This window comes from Brassica rapa, chromosome A02 (genome assembly GCF_000309985.2).
Source record: "Brassica rapa cultivar Chiifu-401-42 chromosome A02, CAAS_Brap_v3.01, whole genome shotgun sequence".
Classification (NCBI taxonomy): Eukaryota; Viridiplantae; Streptophyta; class Magnoliopsida; order Brassicales; family Brassicaceae; genus Brassica; species Brassica rapa.
This window is the reverse complement of record NC_024796.2, coordinates 13,855,694-13,873,025: the sequence shown is the minus strand read 5'-3', so window position 1 is coordinate 13,873,025 and position 17,332 is coordinate 13,855,694. Positions and strand designations below refer to the sequence as shown.

The window sequence follows — 17,332 nt, the reverse complement described above, 5'->3', positions numbered from 1 at the left end:
ATTTTCTTAAAAAGTTTAAGACGTGTGTGTAACTCATTTTAATAATCATGACAAACCAATAAATTAAAGATGAGTGAATAGATACGAGAAAGTTAATAATCTCGGTCTGCTCGATAGAACAATACATATAACATAAATTTGGATGGAAAATAAATAATATATAACATGAATTTCTTCTCGCAGTTCTATTGTTCCTAATCCCTATCTAAACACGAGCGCTCCTTTAAACACTTCTCCAGTTCCAGTACCAAAAATGAAGATGGATTCGGAACTGGTAACGAAAATTGTTGTATTTAGCGTTCTTGTTGGAGTGCTGTGAGCACCGAATCCTTGATAGTCCTAGCTCTCTGCACTTTCCTAAAGATTCCCGGAGGGCCAGAGCAGTCTCAAGAGTTAGGTCTCTCGCAGCATTGTCTGTCTCCCTCGTTCTCCTTTGCTCTATAGATGGGCCAAGCCTCAGGGTAATTGGGATCCTTTCCATAGAGCGTTCTGTCTCAGGGGTAATCTCTCTTTCCGCATTGTGTGTCTCCCTCAGGGAAGCTTTTGTTGCTATGCGTAAAGCTGATTCTTCCATCTTCTCCTCTGCCAAGCGCATTCTTTCTCTTCGGGCTGCGCTTTCCGTTGGATCTGCTACTTGAGTATATTGAATCATTGCTTCTCTTACTTCATCTCTGGCCTCATTGAGGGTTTCAGTTGGGATGTGAGGTTGTCTCTCTGTGTTGCGCTTTGATCCTTCTGAGCTATTACTGTTCTCCCTTAATCCAGTTTGTTCTTCTCTTCTTGTCAAAGACCGCCCTCTCTGAGTGGGAGAGTAGTACTTTTTCTCTCTATTATCCGGAACGTTCCTCGGAGGTCGAGAGGATACTTCCCTATTCTGATGACTAGGTTCTCTCAGATGAGACGACCTTCTGTCATAGCTTCTTTGTCTCTCCTTGAATGCTTCTCTAGTATACCCTCGACTAGATGTCTCATAGCTAGAGTGGTATCTGCATCTTTCTTCCAGTGTTCGACGAGCATCATAACGTAGACCTCTGGGGTCGTAGCTCCTCCCCCTTCTATACTCCTCTCCATTGGGGTTGGTTGCTGAAAAGTGATATACATCAGAGTTTGATCTTCGCTTTTCAAGCTGGTCCTGAGGATCCCTTTCCTCAGTAAGTGCTCTGTTTTTAAGTTCCAGAGCTTTCGCCTCCCTGTCTTGGTGTTTAGCGACTAAGCAGTCACGGACTTCATGGTCCAATCTGAAACACTTGGAGCAGTGTCTTTCGAGATTTTCGTAGACAAAGGTTGCTGTGACTTCATCTCCATTGGAGTATTCAATAACTGATGATTTTATCAGAGGTAGGAGGCCGTTTACATGGACCCTCATTCTCACTGAAGTTTGAGTGATCTCCATCTTATCAAACAAACCTATGTTTTCGCCAAGGTCTGTTACTGTCTCTTCTGACCACAGATGAATTGGGATGCCTTGTACTTTAATCCAAAAAGGAATTAATGAGGGAAAGTCTTTGGATACTGTTGGCTCCCATCGCTGAACAATAACCATCCATCTAGAGTAGTGATATGGCCTTTTCTCCAGTACTGCAAGCAGATCCTCTTCTTTCTCGAATTGGAATTGAAATTCCCGTTTCCGAGGTCCGCGCCGACGGGTCTAGTGTCTGACTTCCAATGCTCAGTGAAGAAGGGGATGAGGGACCAAAGTTTCTGAGTTGTTTGGTTTGTTACCCTGCCAATAAGAGTGAGGGAATACTTTTGTAGTGCTGAATTATCCGGTGCTTGAGCTTTGATAGTTGGCTTTCTTGGTGCTTGGTGGTAGCCGTTAGCTAGGTCTTTGCCTTTGTCTTCTTTAGAGAATCTTCTAGCCATTGAATCTTGTTGTAGTTTCTCCCTGTGAGGTTTTCTCCGGAATAGGGTTTTGTTATGTTGACTGTAGGAGCTGGTACCGGTATTCTTTGTTACGAGGTATAGACGACCTTACAAAACGAGAGAGCTGAATTTCAGCTGAGAACTCTGTAACCTGAGAGTCTTTTTGACACGAATCCCTGTTTCAGAAAGTTTATCAATGGTCTTTTGTTCATATTTCTTTTTTTTTAGGGTTTTGTTCCATCTATCCTATTAAAAGTGAAGTACAAATGAGAAATTACCCTTAATTCTTCTCATTATTTACATGACTTTGCCACTGATTTTATTTCAAAAGATTTTTTTATTTATCCAACTCATTTTCGCAGGCCTCATATTTACAAAGCCCATTCCATTTCTTACAACATTTTAATGGGTTTTTTTTTGCTTTTATTAACATATAAAAATACTTATCTAATCTTATAAAACAGAATCTTATTTTTTATCTACTATTAACAAGTCATACTAGGACCATCTTAAAAACTACTTAATATGAGATATTTTATTATTTACATTAATAATAAAACAAATATAAATATAAATTTATTTTTAAGTATAACAAATTCTGTTGAGAAATAATCTAACAAAATCCTACCAACCTTCTAAATATTTTTATAAAATAACACTTAATTAATTTCATAAATACTAATATAACTTTATAATTCAATGTTAATTAAAAATTTATTATAAAACAAGAAAATAAAATTCTATAATATTTTTATATATATTTTATATTATGTATTATATTAAAATAGAAGTACTATATGAATTAAATATGGGTAAATTTATCTATTTTATTTTTAAAATAGTTTTATTTAAATAAATTATCACTCATCATTAAAATGTGTTAAAATTCATAAACTATATTATATTTTTTAGAAAAGTAAATTTATAAACATAAATTTATTAACATAGGTTAAACTTTTATATGTACAACTACATATTATTTTTTCTTTTTTATTTTGAAACTCTCAACAATATATTGTTTAAAAAATTAATATAAAAAAATATAATAGTTTATAACTAACCTTTAGTTCATATACTATTTAAAAATATGTTATTAGAAAACTATGAAATTTTAATAATTCATTCAAAATATTAATGACAAATCAAATTTCATATTTATATTAATTATTAAAATATTCTTAGAGATATATAAAAATCTTACCGAAATTAAAATTATTTATATGAAATAATGTATTAATTTAGTAACAAAATGTTTTTGAAAATCATATAATCTCCCACCTCAAATATAGTTGTGTAATTTTCCAAACAATTTTGAAAAAATATAAAATGTTAAAAATAAGTATGCAAACTTAAGATGATAATTTATAAAAAAAATTTAAAAGGTATAATCATAGATAATAAAGAATAACCTCTTGAAATGTAACACGAAAAAACAAACTATGTTATAAAATTTGAAGTAATCTAATATTTTGAAGTCTTAATTTAATAACAAAAAAAGAAAACTTAATATCATAACATCCAAAAAATATTCTATTTTAATAAAATTTATTAAAATAATATGATGGATATTACCATGTATATAATTTACTAAAATAATAGGTTTATATTCACAATATATAACACTAAAATTAAAATTATATACTTAAAATATTTATAATAAATTAAAAGTATACAATCATAAAATGAAAAATATCCGCACGAATGTGCAGGTCAAAATCTAGTTAAGCATTATAATTGAATAGGTATGTCCATTTCAAATTAAATTTATATAAAACAAAACAAACTCACATTACACAATATTAATCCTATATTATTTTTTTGACAAAACAGATTAGTAAGAAATAATGGGTCTTGTCCTTAAAAACAAGAAAACTTCTACCCAAAGAAACCCTAATATTAAATCTCATTTTCTTTTGGATTGAATCAATTGAATAATGAAAACAATAATTGACATAAGCAGAGTAGATCCTGCAACACATGGAAAACAAAACTTTTTTCTTTTCTTCTTTTTAGGTTTACTTTCTTTTTCTTCAATTTCTTCCTCATGATCCTTTGTTTCTTCTTCTTCAATCTTTTCTTCTTCTTCTTCTTCCTCAGGTATTGTTTCCTCTTTGATTTCTTCTTCTGGTTCTGATATTTCCTCTGTTTTCTCTTCGTCTGGCTCTGTTATTTCCTCTGTTTCCTCCTCTTCTGGCTCTGTTTTTTCCTCTGTTTCCTCCTCAATCTTCAAACCAGTCATCCCCTTAAATTTCTTGGGAAATGTAACTGTTAGAGTCTCATCTTCGTCACTAAACCTAGCTTTGATCTTGTCAAGATTCACGATATTTGGAATCTTAAACACTTTCTTGAATTCTTGAATCTCAGTTTCCTTCTTCCATTCCACCCACTTTATCAAAACCATTTCTTCTACTTTCTTCTTTCCACTTATAGTAATCCTATCTCCTTCTTCGTTTATATCAATATCAATACCCTTCTTCTTGAATCCTGCATTTCTTTCAGTATCAACCTCTGAGAGATAGATGTTCATTAAAAGTTGCTATGAGAGAATGAAAACGTTTATATTATGAACCTTTGAGATGGAGAGTGAGAATGAACACAGACTCGGTTTCTCGAGAAAGCGACACCTGACCAAAAGCATCTCTGGAAACCCTAAAATCTGTAGAGGAAGAGACATCGTCTTTTGTTCGAGTGATCTTCATACCTAGTTCGAGCTCCATGTTTTTGTTTTTCTATGCTTCTTCTTCTTTAGGACTACCATATGTTTTTAGTCTTGGTTGAAGTCTCTCTCTGATCCACAGTTTTCTTTTTTAAAAGTTAGGCCATTACATAAGTTTCTTTAAGAATATATATTCGTTGCTTCCTCTTCAGGAAACTGAGAAAAAAAGAGTCATGAGTTTGTCTTTTGTTACTGCCAACGGTTGGCTACTTTCTAACTATCACGGTTGCTTTGGCGGGAAGTAACGGCTATCTTTATATTAGCTTTTTGTTTTTAAGATCATGACCAATGCATGTAGTGTACCCTACTTTGCATTATGATAAATAACACTCTATGCACGAGAAGCAAAGCCTGTAAAGTGTTCTTCTTACCACAGAGCAATGGCACGTTTGGTCTAAATTAGTTTTTTCTTTCCTTTCCCTAACTATTCTAAATTCACTCCATGAACTATTCTTAATTCTTAATTTATATACAGGAGAAGCCAAGTCATTCATGATAACATGTTTTGGTACTTCTCTTTGAAAGGACTTTTAACTATATGCTTTGGTTATATTCTCTTTATAAAGATTGTTAACTATGCATCACATTCTTTGTATTGTTGGTGTAGTTTGGGATGAAGTGTAGTCTGTTTGCATATTGAGGTTATTCGGTTAACAGACTGTGAATAGTTCCAAGCTTAGAGTTTTTTGGAAAGCGATTGAATCAGTCTGTAATCTTTGGTTTGGCAGGTGCTGTCCCTGAAGTGAGTGCACCCCTGAAAGACAATTTCTTAATGTCTTTGATTTACGTTAATTTTTACTTTTCAAGAACCTTTGATTTCACTCAAAATTATTTTCTTTCTTTCTGACTTCTACAGGACTCAGGAGTGTACCTTGGCAACCAAACAACTCATCTAACGAATTGAGGATTCTCTGAAAGTGAAGCCATAGTTATGGATCATGACCTGATTAGGGCTTAGGTTAGCCATGTTTTTTTTGGTGAATTTGTCATTGATTTAACATAATAGCAAGGACAATTGTATTGTCTTGATATGAGAAGAGAAGATTATATTGCTAATTGACAAAAAAAAAGATTATATTTGCTATATTTGCAAAACCTTGTTCTGAGTAACAATCTTTTATTCTTGAGTAATAACAGAGAAGCTATTTCTCTCTCAACAGCACTCTCTTATTACATAATATAAAGTTTCTGTTATAATAAGATAAACATAAGCTCTGGATTCAAGGGTTAGAAGATCTAACAACAGTACTAGGCTTGAACTTATGGGACAAAGGCAGCGTTGAGGAGGCAAGAGCATGTTCATCACCAATCTTGTCAGAGTCTTGGTCGTCATCACAGTAACCTTGGAGAACATCACCTTCTTGAGGAGTGAAACCAAGAACACCAATCATAGTAGTCCAACACTTGCGTCCAACGGTTCTTATAGCACTGCAACACCCAGGACCGATGTAAGTCTCACCGTTGAGGAAGAACAAGATCAGCTCTCCAGAGCAGTGTTGGAGCTGCATCAGTGAGTCCCAGCAGTAACCTGTTTCTTCATCAAGCCTGAGACGGTACACAAGGCTCGTGGAAGGAGAAGGTGCACCAACGGTTGGTTTCATGAGAGGTCGAGATCTCACTGTGGGAGAAGCCACCATAAGCATGAACATGACAGCGTATGCAACCACAAAACTAGGTTTAGCAGCCATGAGAGAGTTTAGGAAGTGATTTCTTTGTGTTTGTGATGAGGAGTGAGTGATAAACTGAGAGAGTTTATATAGAGACACTTGTGGCCTTGACTGTTACATGTAAATGGTAGAGTGAAAAGGCTAAAGTAAATACATAGGAAACTCATTAGACACCTTTATGTGAGATAATGAATGACTAGTGGCCTAGTGGGTATACTTATTGTAATTTAATATGCGTTACAAATGGTATTAACATTTACTATCGTTTAAGAATGCATGTGTGCACATAACATGTATGCATGGCTGCACATCACATTTAGAAACATCATTAGACAAGAAAAAATGGGGTTTACAAACACCAAAACCGACTAAAGAATCTCCACCACAAAAGCTTCACCAACAAAAACTGACCAAATGAAGCTTCTTCACCACAAACCGACAGTCTAATAGATAATAAAACAAGGAGAACAATAGAACATAACAGAACATGATACTAGTCTTGTGTGTTGTTGACTTGAAACCCTCTCCAAAGTCTAGACTAATAGAGTCATGCTCCTCTTCTCCTAGTAACTCTTTTCGATGAATTTAAAAGTGTTCCATTTGTATTCTTGATGATGTCATTCGCAAAACGCTTAGACCGCCTAAGAACCACTTCAACTTTAGAATCATCTTTTCCCCTTGGGACCTTATGATCCTTAACCAAACTAGAAGATACTTTCTCAGGCTTAACAATCCCACTAGCTGAGTTTCCATTACATCCAGCAGCTACTGTCCCCCCCTTAGACGCGGTTCGCTTAGACCTCCTCAGTTCTATACTTCCTCCACCTTGGCTACTACACGTTCTAGCATTCTTACGCCTAGGAAGTTTCTTAAGAGAGCGAGTGAACTCGAAGACTTGATTCTCAGACTCAGGGCTGAACTTTACTTTCTTAACCTTTCTGCTGCCAACTACATTCTCCCCCTCCTCCTTAATCTGTGAAATTAAAAAAAAAAACCTCAAAATTACAAGAGATGAAGAGAGACATTATACGATTGCTTTACCACAAGACTCTTTGCGTATGCATCCTTGTACGCTTCCGTGACCAGCAGCGAAAGTTTCTACCAAAGGGTAACACACACAACATTAGAAACCAACCATTAACACTAGAGCTTTGATTGTTCAGGGGTGCAGGTCAGTAACCTCAGAGCCTAACTCCATTGCTGCCTCAGTTATATCAGTACGTATGGGTTCCTGGTTACCTGATAACGTAACCTGGCAAACAAGGTTTATTTGGTAACAGAAACAAGCTTGTTAATAGACAAAATAGGTATCTTCTTCTTGTGTATTAGCCATTAGGACACAACAAGTATCATTAGTTTGTGAACTGATCTAGTGGGAGAAGACTAGCATTACTAACCTTGACAAGCTCGCCTTCGCAATAACCATCAAATTCTTCGCTGAGAGATTGGACGAGGAGACAAAAACTCAATAACACAAAAAAAAAAATCTAACTAGTAGTTTAATAAATGAGAGAGAGAGAGAGAGACATACACAGCTAACTCCTTTTGAACAGACTCAACTTGAGTTTTCTTGACAGTAGTCTCAAGCATATTCTGCATATTATTACAAAACTCATTAGTTCGAATCTCCATTAGTTCCGACCAAAAACCCATGTCGTGTTATTCTGAAACAAATACAACAAAAGCTAAAACCTTTGACTGTCCATCCTCGAGAAGAGAAGTGAGTCTACAAACCATCTCGGTTTTTTTCAGATTTGCAGGGACTCCATGCTTTATGCACATGGCTTGTAGTTCCTTCCTCTTCATTCGGTGAAACTCCATCTCCACGAGCCAAAACAGTTTTGAGATGATGGAAACAGAGAAACTTGTAGCATACAAAAGAAAGTTTTGGGGATATTATTTTAAAATTTGAATTTTGGCAACTCAGTTCTCGTAAAACGCGTATAAGATAGAAACACGCCCTCTGATTGGTTAACTCGCTTATTTAGCCGTCCGTAAGTGTTATGTGAATGGATAATGAAAAGACACGTGGAAGAAAGCGTATTAAACCAAGATGTTATTTAATGATAACACCGCCCAACATCTCTACCTCTTAAAATCTGATAAAACGAATAAAAATATATACTCTTTTGAATGATTAGTATTTTGTTTTAAAAAATATATATATATATATATATATATATATTATTAGTAGTAAATACACCATTAATTAATATTAAACATCTTCCAATAACCATGCACCATGAGAAGCCGTATGTTAGAGGTCTATTTTTCTTTTTATTCAAATTTTTCCAGTCAATTTTTTTAACGTCGAGAAATTAGATTATTTTTCTTATTAGCAAAACAAGTTGGAGGGTTTATAAATAGAAAATAAAATCTGACAAAACGAAAATACTCTTCTGAGAAGAAATTTTCAAAACATAAAAAAGGGTATTTTGTATTGGTAAATACACCATTTAATAATATTAAACATCTTCCATGCACCAGTATATTTCTGTAAATTCAAATACTTACAGCTAATGTTGTTAAATTTTAAAGTTTATCAGCACAACATAAAATGCATAGAAAATCTAAATCTCAATATTTTACATAACAAAAACCTATATTACAAAAGGCCTTCAGATTGCGGTTTTGTTGCTTAATAAATCCTCAACTCTTTAATTTTGACATAATTAATTTTAACTTTTATTTGACATAATAAACCATAACTATATTTAAGCAACAAGTGTGGCGGATCAGTAGATATAAGCAAGCTGATGTAAACTAAAGGCAGAGTTTGATCTTTACTCTTGTGTGATAAAGAACATAGGTGCAGAAACAGGTAATGTAACCAGACTAAGCTCTCGGAAGCCTAATGGCTGGTCAGAGCAAGCAAACACGCTAACTAAGCCGGAAGGTTATGATTGGTGTTACACTTGCAACATTATCTTAATGCCAGAAAGATCTTATTACATAAAAGAGGAACACAGATAACATTCTTAATGACAAAATTAAGCTTTTGATTCAAGAAAAGGGTAATCCGTGTAACCCACAACAGGATCAGAAGTGTAAAACGTTGGCCTATCATATTTATTCAACGGTGCATCCACTTCAAACCTCTTAGGCAAATCCGGGTTCGCGAGAAACCACCGACCATAAGCCACAAGATCGGTCCGTCCCTCTTCCACTGCCTCATTCCCATCTGTCCTCGTGAAACCACCCGCTGAGATGAAAGTCCCCTGAAAAGCTTTCCTCATAGGCACAAGCAAGTGAGGACACTCTGTTATCTCTCCCATTGTTTTCATTCTTGCCTCTATCACATGACAGTAGAGGATCCCGTATTTGTTCAGAGATTGAGCCATGTGAAGGGCTAACGCTTGTGGGTTTGTGTCTGCAGACTCCATGTAGTCAGCAAAGGGAGAGAGTCTAATGCCAACACGGTCTGGTCCGATCTCATTAGCCACTGCTTCAACTATGTCTAGTGCGAACTTGCAACGGTTTTGTAATGATCCACCGTACTCATCTGTTCTGTCATTCACCGTGTCTTTCATGAACTGGTCTATCAGATAGCCATTAGCTCCATGAATCTCAACTCCATCAAAGCCTGCAACAACAACATTAAAGGGCACATAACGTTAAGTGTCTTTGAATGAATTGAGTATAGCTAGCTTCTTGACTAACAATGCTTTACCAGCTTCCATAGCGTTTCTTGCTGCGAGCCTAAAGTCGTTGACAATGCCAGGGATTTCTTCAGTACTTAGCCGTCTTGGTGGGGTAAACAGAGCTTCGTCAATGCCGTTAGAGCGGATTTGAGGCATCAATGGCTTGTCGGAACAAGAGATGGGAGCTTGCCCATTTGGTTGAAAACCTGAAAACACACACACAGTATTATACTCAGTATGCTAATATGGGTTCCACCAGCCTTATGAATAATTGAATACAACTTCAAATGACAAACCTCGATTAGAAACACGACCAACATGCCAGATTTGACAGAAGAAGACACCACCTTTGGCATGAACAGCATCCACAATTGGTTTCCATGCCTCCACATGCTCTTTCGTCCATATCCCAGGAGTATCTTGGTAGCTTCAAGACCATAATCACACAAATGTAACAGAGTTTAGTTTCATAGTTTAAGATGACCAAAACCCACAAATAAAAGACTAAACTTTAACAGAATAAAAAATAAATGGACAAATCTCTGAAATAGCATTTATTAAAACAAGTTTATATAAAATAGCACAAAATAATCAAAATTCTCAAAACAGCATAAAATGAAAAAACATTTAATTATTCTAGTTCTCAAACCGTAAGTCCACCGCTTTAATACTAAACTATCAAATATTGAAGACTGTAACTGTTACTTTTAATCGTTCCATAAAATACTCAAATTTAAAATGAGCAGAGTAATTTGTTACCCTTGAGCTGTGTCTGAAACTCCTGTAGCTTCAGTGATGAGAAACCCTCCTGGGCTTGTTCTCTGGGAGTAGTACAAGACAGCGTGAGGCTGAGGAACGTTTCCGTATGACCTCTGTCTCGTCAATGGTGCCAGAACAACCCTGTGGGAGAGATTGAATCTTCCCATCTTGTAGGGAGTGAGAAGAGGGATACTCTGTTTCGCTACTGCATTTTCCATTTCCATGAATTTCTGTGATTCTTTTTCTCTCAAAACACTTTCAAGTTTTTGGTGAGTTGTGGACGAAGATGGTTATATCTGCGACATATATATATACACATTTGGTTTTTTTTTTTTGTTCAAATATACACATTTGGTTAGATATACATATTAGGAAAGTAAGTTTTTTCTTTGGACGTGGACGTCATTGAGGACGCATGCATCCGTGGACCCCATCCACTTGCATTTACATGACGTATGCATTGACGACATTAGAGAGTAACCACCACTTTGAACTTAACCACAATAATGCTCGTTTCTTTCTTACTCCGTCCTACAGTTGAGATTCGACTTTTAGAGAATAATTACAGAACAAAACTTTAATGGGCCTCATATAATTTTAATAATTAAAAAGAAAATAATTGGATTGACTTTGTCCAACTTTGACCACCGACAGAACAAAAGGTTAAGGTGTTCGAGTAAAAAGGAAAGAAAGATAGCATCATACATAACGGGATTTGAGACTGAAATGAATGCTCGAATAGAAGATTTAGAGTAACATAAAAGTTCAGATTTGAAAAACATAAGTTGTTGATTTAGAGTAACTGATTTAGAAATTCAAGACCGAAAAACATAAGTCGAATAGAAGAGTTGGTATCCTTTTTTATCAGTATTTAGTGTAATGTGTATGGTTCACATCACCATATGGACAACCCATGAACAATTCAACTGTAAGACTTAGCCGCCAGGCTATGATTGGTTCAGGTGGGACCGGAGGTATGTATCTGTCTAGCTGTTTCTTGCTTATTCAAAAAAGATCCTTTGTACATATTGTACATGTGTGACATTCTTTTTTTTTTTTTTTCCGTCAAGATTTTATTTAGATTAATAATAATACCGGGCCAAGCCTAATTACATAGTCTGAAGCCCAAACGCATAAACAAAAAGGCACGAAGCCCATAAGCCAAACCGGCTACAGTCTAAATGCTATAAACGGCCCGCGGCCCAAACCATACAAGCCCAAACGACGTCGGCTGGATCAAACGCGTCGAGGAGGCTGGCTGCTGAACACGTGGAGGCATCTGCGCCATCAGATCGACACGCGTCGCACACCGCCTCAACCTGACCGTCTCCGCCTCTAGACGCCGTCGGAGCCACCTAACCGTGCTTCGTTTCGCCGGATCTCATACCCCGCAACAAAACACCTTCCTTCCCGGTGGTCCTCCACCGAAAGCGTCATCGGAAAAACCGCGCTCTCATCCGGACCACCCACTCTTCTCACACCACACCCTCAACTAACTTCTCTTGTCGGCGGTATCATAGACGGAGAGCTTCATCTTCTTCTAAGATCTCATCCGCACTTTCTCGTTTCCATCCGAGCCGACAAGAACAAAACCCTAACCAAACTTTCACCGCTAACACCCAAATTTCCTACGGGTTCCAAACCGGCAGCGTGGAGCTACTGTAGCCTCCACCCTCCGGAGACAAGACGGCGACGACGGAGCTAGGTAAGCCTCCTCCTCCCGAAGACAGAACCGACGGCGGTGGAGCAAAAAGAGCCTCCACCTCCTGGAAAATACCGACGACGACGGAGCTGTAAAAGCCTCCCCCTCCCGGAATCGAACCTTAGTCTAAACGAGCCGCCTCTCCATCGTCGAAAACCTTCCCACTACCGCGTCCTCACTCCACACAACAGACCGCCATGCACCATGGATTAGGCCGGAGCCAGAGGTCGGACAAGGCGAAGGTGGGAAGATACGAAAGAGAGGCCTTAAGAAAGCTTTTATACGACAGGACCGCGGTTCCGGCGACGGCACGCGCGCAGACGCGCCGACCGCTCACCGGAACCACAACGAGATCTACTTTACTTCTCTTTTTCTCTCTCTCTCTAAAACACTCTTTCACATGTGTGACATTCTATAAAAGTTTTTTTTTGTTCATCGACATTCTATGAAAATTATGCTTTTATTCTTTGGTAGTAGGAAATTTGGGCCCTTGAAGGAGTTAATGTAATTATTGATGTTGAAAGCCCACATAAAAATATCTTTTGTAAATAATATTGAAGATCATGAGTACCAAAAATCGGTAAGCAGTAATTAGATCCTTTGTAAGACTATCAATTAGGCAGGCTACCGATTTTTTAAAACACTTGCGGCAATTTTTAAAACTACATCACATGTTTCTTGTTTTTAAAACACACATCACATGTCCCTGAGCAGCTACGGTCGTTTCTCCGAAAATGAAACATCTGGTTAGAGTTTTTATGCCATTAAACTATGGTATATAAAACAAAGAAAGATCTGTCTTGACTCTTGATATATCATTTTAGAAAATAACTAACATCACATGCTTGCTTCAGTTGACATTCAAGTTGGGTCTTGTTCTTAAGCAAATAAGGAATTATAGGCTTTATTACAAAGATCCAACGCGCTCTGAAACTTCATATAAGTGGAAAGAAATTCTAGTATGGCACACAAATGAATAAAGTGATGATATTTAAAAATTTATACGTTTTTAGTCTTTAAGAATTTCAAGTTGACAAAGGCACAAACAGTTTATACTTCAGTCTCACCGAACTCAACGCCTTTCAAATCGATATGCTCTACTCCTTCCTTGAGGAGTTTAATCTCATCTCAAGAATGACACAAGGTTTAAGCAAAAAAAAAGAATGACAAAGAGACGCGTTAATACTTACAGTCTGCTGAGAGATGTGGAGAAGACGGCAGTGCATACACAAACGAAACCTTTACCATTAACCCTGACAACAGTGACAGTACAAATCCCAACACCAACAACCACATCCACAACCATCGGAGTATCTCCAATGGTACATCAAAATGAAGGAAAACATCAAAAAATGAAGAAAATCCATCTTTAATGGTACTTCATTTTAAAAAAAAAAATTACGCATATAACCAGAATCATGCTCAACCTCAAGATCTATATGAAGAGAAATCAAACTACAAAGAATCAATATAACGAATCAAAGTTTTAAAAATCAGTTTAAACGGCGTCTAGGTGGCAACTTTAAAATCTACGTGCAAAGAAATCAAATGATAGAAAAATTAACACAACAAATCAATAATCTAAAAATTGGTTTATGCGGACTAGGCGGCAAAGAAGACGTAAATGAAAATATTTTAAAAATTGCCGCAAGTGTTCTAAAAACAAGTGCGGCAATTTTAGAACACTTGAGGCAATTCACATGTCCCTGAGCAGCTACGGTCGTTTTAAAACACACATCACTGTAGCGGCAATTTTTAAAACTACATCACATGAATCATCAAAATGAGTGATGACTCAAAATTAGAAAAGGTAAAGTTTTATTCACTGGAACTGTAGTTTGTCAATATTTTTGTGTTAACAAACATTAGTCGGCCTAGTTTAGATGTATTAGGTCCCACTAAATATAAATCTAGACCCACAAAAGATGCAAACGCTACAACTGGGTCCTCTTTTCCGCTGCTTTATTGGAACCCTCAAAACCCAAAGACAATTCATAAAAGATCAAAACCAAAATTCAGAGAAAAAATCACCTTTTGTAATCCCTTCAAATTGCAGTATATATAAATAATTATGGTGTGCTTAAAAAATATACTCCGTTAAGTCATTATTGAAAAAGAAAATGTAATTATTCTTTTTCGCTAATCTTGCTAATATATTTACTCCTTTTTATAATCTAAATATATATATATATATATATATATATATATATATATTTTTTTTAATCCAAATATTGAATACTTTACTGTTTATAAAGTTCCCCAAAAACTTTCTAAATCTAAACTTTGTTTTTTCAACCATCAAAGCCAAGATAAACACAACAAGCTCGTTTTCTTGGTAACTGCTACATTTATTAACTTCAATAGCCGTTTGACTTAGCGGTTACATTGATTTTTTTTTTTTGAGCAAGCGGTTACATTGATTTTGGACGTGTTCTTATTAGACCAAACCAAAAAAAAAGAAGTAAATGGTTTTGACTTTTACATGTTCAACTTGTAAACGTCCTTCACGTGCTCAAGTAAACATTTAGATGTCCAAGTTGGACAGTCCAACTAAGCCAATATGATAATAACCCACTAAAGGACATTAACAAACCTTCAAAAAAATCTCAGTTTTTTTCCCAAAACGAGTAGAGATCAAAACTTAAAAGCTTTTCCATTTTTTTTTTTTGCTAGTTTCTTCAAATCCTAAAACAAAAGGTTAGTGAATGTGGACACCCAAAAAAACAGAGGTGTTTGCTTTTCCTTTTCCTCTTTTTTCTTTCTCTTTTTGTTCTGTTTCATCTCTGCTCTTTCTTTAAGAATTGTTTTTTTTCCTTTGGTAAAGGATATCTTTTCATGCCGATTTCCATTTTCTATTGTAAAACTTCTCATCCTCGTCCTCTCACTCCAGTGAAAAAGTTATCAACTTTGTCTTTCCGAAAAAGCTTTAATCTTTTGTCCCCATTTCCCTTTTATTTAGCTTCTCTGTGTAGTTTCTGGATCGTACCTGTTGTACAAAACGGAGAAAACCCCAGATGATTGCTTCTTTGTCCTGAAACCCTCAATTCAGACAAAACAAAATCACTGTTTTCTGACGAACACACACACCTAATGGGCTCAGAGCAGCAGCACATGTTTCCTCAGCATGAACAAGAACAGGTTTCTCTTAAATTCTTCTACTTTCGTTACATTCGAGTTCGTGTGTGGTGTGGGTTTTAAGTTCTCTTCAGTCTTAGTTTCTTGCTTATTAGATCTGACTATTCATTCAACCCTGTTCACACTAATCTAACACTTGAATGAAGCAATGTCCATCAGGGTTTATGTTAAAGTCTCCATCTTTGAATTCATTTTTACTGAAATTCATTTTTACAGCCACTGGTAACTTAGAAATGCTAAAGTTTACATTTTTACATTTTTCAATTACATAAAAATCCAAACTTTGTGATCTTGAACTCATGCATATAAGCTTATAAGATTACCGTTGATTCACTACCAAACTTGGCACTGAAACTTACACTGTGTGTGCTCTTTTGCAGAGGAAAAAGTGGAGAGGTTGTTTAGGAGTCTTGTCATGTTTCAAGTCCCAAAAGGCCCTAAAACAAATAGTCCCCGCCTCCTCTCGCATTCCTGAATGTGGCGGCAATGCCTCAGCTTCACAACCAAGCGGAGGTGTCTTGACCAACCAAGCTACTACAAGAGCAATGAATCCAGCTTTCATGGCTCCACCCTCCTCTCCCGCTTCCTTCACAGACTCCGCTCTTCCTTCAACAGCTCAGTCCCCAAACAACTACTTATCTCTCTCTGCAAACTCCCCTCGAGGTCCTTCTTCGACCATGTACGCCACCGGACCTTACGCTCACGAAACCCAACTGGTCTCACCTCCTCCTGTTTTCTCCACCCTCACCACCGAGCCCTCCACTGCTCCTTTCACTCCTCCTCCAGAGCTTGCTCATCTCACCACTCCTTCTTCACCTGATGTGCCTTACGCTCGTTTCTTGAACTCTGGCAACGGCCATTACAATGATCTTCGCTCTACGTACTCTCTTTATCATGGTAGTCCAGCCAGATCACTTCAAACTGGAGTCTCCACACCTCTGCAGGAGGAGTCAAACTTCTTCTGTCCTGAAACCTTTGCCAAGTTTTACCTCGATCACGACCCTTCTGCTCCTCTAAACGGTGGGAGGTTAAGCGTGTCCAAGGATTCAGATGTGTACTCTACTAATGGGAACCAGAACAGGCAGGCGAGGCAAGACATGGAGGAGTTGGAAGAAGCTTATAGAGCTTCCTTTGGGTTTAGTGCTGATGACGTCATCACAACTAGTCAGTATGTAGAGTTCACCGATGTGATGGATGACTCTTTGGTCAAGGCAAAGGCTTACTCACCAAGTAATGGACAAAAGCTGCTTAGAGGAGAAGCTAATCTGCCGAGTCAAACAAGATCAAATTCAGAAGAAGCTTTACTGTCAAGAAACCGCATCAACGCTGATGAAGAGGCTCTATTGTCAAGAGTGGGGTCTGTAAAGAAAGGGAGCAGAAGCTATCCCGCTGCTGTTTCAAGCTCTGATGCAGAGATAGAATACAGAAGAGGAAGAAGCTTAAGAGAAGGCAGAGAGAACAGACACAGGAGATAGCCTGATCAAGGAACAAGAACAAAGCTAGTTGGCTTTGTTCTTAAGGTCTTTTAAGTTGCAGAAGTATTTAATATGATCTTTGTGATGCTAAACTCTTGAGATAAGTATTTAGTTTTTAAGTATATATCAATATTATCACAGATGGTTTTTAGTAGAATGATGTGATATACAAGCAAGCAAGGGGCAAATATCTAGAGTCAGAGTATCTCCAATCCAAAACCTTATTTTAAGGAAGCAAAATCTCAAAATGAGGATGAATCCTCAAAAATAAAAATTGAAAATTTATTTACTTACATTATAATCTTTGACATTAACAAAAGTTACTAATATTTATGAAAGAAATAATTATAAAGACAAAAAAAAAATAGTTTTGA

The 17,332-nt window shown here is 36.7% G+C and overlaps 5 protein-coding genes across 5 annotated transcripts; 1 reads left to right on the top strand and 4 right to left on the bottom strand.

Moving 5' to 3' along the window:
• Nucleotides 1–3,652: 3,652 nt before the first annotated feature.
• On the bottom strand, nt 3,653–4,659 carry LOC103853042 (glutamic acid-rich protein). Its single transcript, XM_009129945.3, has 2 exons — nt 4,433–4,659; nt 3,653–4,347 (listed from the first exon to the last, which is right to left on the bottom strand). The coding sequence occupies exons 1-2, from the start codon at nt 4,578–4,580 to the stop codon at nt 3,767–3,769; spliced, it is 729 nt and encodes a 242-aa protein (XP_009128193.1). The 5' UTR covers nt 4,581–4,659; the 3' UTR covers nt 3,653–3,766.
• A 1,023-nt stretch (nt 4,660–5,682) lies between these two features.
• On the bottom strand, nt 5,683–6,319 carry LOC103853043 (egg cell-secreted protein 1.1). Its single transcript, XM_009129946.3, has one exon. The coding sequence runs from the start codon at nt 6,265–6,267 to the stop codon at nt 5,800–5,802; it is 468 nt and encodes a 155-aa protein (XP_009128194.1). The 5' UTR covers nt 6,268–6,319; the 3' UTR covers nt 5,683–5,799.
• Nucleotides 6,320–6,501: 182 nt separating this feature from the next.
• Nucleotides 6,502–8,900, bottom strand: LOC103853041. Its single transcript, XM_009129944.3, has 6 exons — nt 7,939–8,900; nt 7,778–7,839; nt 7,644–7,683; nt 7,427–7,498; nt 7,288–7,344; nt 6,502–7,219 (listed from the first exon to the last, which is right to left on the bottom strand). Exons 1-6 carry the CDS (start codon nt 8,065–8,067, stop codon nt 6,794–6,796), a joined length of 786 nt encoding a protein of 261 aa, XP_009128192.1. The 5' UTR covers nt 8,068–8,900; the 3' UTR covers nt 6,502–6,793.
• Nucleotides 8,901–9,133: 233 nt separating this feature from the next.
• Nucleotides 9,134–10,957, bottom strand: LOC103853040 (12-oxophytodienoate reductase 1). The gene is made up of 4 exons (XM_009129943.3): nt 10,647–10,957; nt 10,184–10,314; nt 9,917–10,093; nt 9,134–9,829 (listed from the first exon to the last, which is right to left on the bottom strand). The coding sequence occupies exons 1-4, from the start codon at nt 10,868–10,870 to the stop codon at nt 9,237–9,239; spliced, it is 1,125 nt and encodes a 374-aa protein (XP_009128191.1). The 5' UTR covers nt 10,871–10,957; the 3' UTR covers nt 9,134–9,236.
• A 243-nt stretch (nt 10,958–11,200) lies between these two features.
• On the top strand, nt 11,201–17,115 carry LOC103853039 (uncharacterized protein At1g76660). The gene is made up of 2 exons (XM_009129941.3): nt 11,201–15,486; nt 15,864–17,115. Exons 1-2 carry the CDS (start codon nt 15,439–15,441, stop codon nt 16,956–16,958), a joined length of 1,143 nt encoding a protein of 380 aa, XP_009128189.1. The 5' UTR covers nt 11,201–15,438; the 3' UTR covers nt 16,959–17,115.
• Nucleotides 17,116–17,332: the final 217 nt, after the last annotated feature.

Bases quoted from the DNA above. Each gene is read 5' to 3' on its own strand.
- LOC103853042 (XM_009129945.3), bottom strand. From the start codon at position 4,580: ATGGAGCTCGAACTAGGTATGAAGATCACTCGAACAAAAGACGATGTC. The intron at 4,348-4,432 runs GTTCATAATATA...AAAGAAATGCAG, and splicing joins TCTCACTCTCCATCTCAAAG to GATTCAAGAAGAAGGGTATT.
- LOC103853040 (XM_009129943.3), bottom strand. From the start codon at position 10,870: ATGGAAATGGAAAATGCAGTAGCGAAACAGAGTATCCCTCTTCTCACT. The intron at 10,094-10,183 runs GTTTGTCATTTG...GTGTGTTTTCAG, and splicing joins TGGTCGTGTTTCTAATCGAG to GTTTTCAACCAAATGGGCAA. The intron at 9,830-9,916 runs GTAAAGCATTGT...TTGTTGTTGCAG, and splicing joins AAGAAACGCTATGGAAGCTG to GCTTTGATGGAGTTGAGATT.
- LOC103853039 (XM_009129941.3), top strand. From the start codon at position 15,439: ATGGGCTCAGAGCAGCAGCACATGTTTCCTCAGCATGAACAAGAACAG. The intron at 15,487-15,863 runs GTTTCTCTTAAA...GCTCTTTTGCAG, and splicing joins CTCAGCATGAACAAGAACAG to AGGAAAAAGTGGAGAGGTTG.
- LOC103853043 (XM_009129946.3), bottom strand. From the start codon at position 6,267: ATGGCTGCTAAACCTAGTTTTGTGGTTGCATACGCTGTCATGTTCATG.
- LOC103853041 (XM_009129944.3), bottom strand. From the start codon at position 8,067: ATGGAGTTTCACCGAATGAAGAGGAAGGAACTACAAGCCATGTGCATA. The intron at 7,840-7,938 runs GTTTTAGCTTTT...AATAATATGCAG, and splicing joins TCGAGGATGGACAGTCAAAG to AATATGCTTGAGACTACTGT. The intron at 7,684-7,777 runs GTATGTCTCTCT...CCAATCTCTCAG, and splicing joins GTTCAAAAGGAGTTAGCTGT to CGAAGAATTTGATGGTTATT.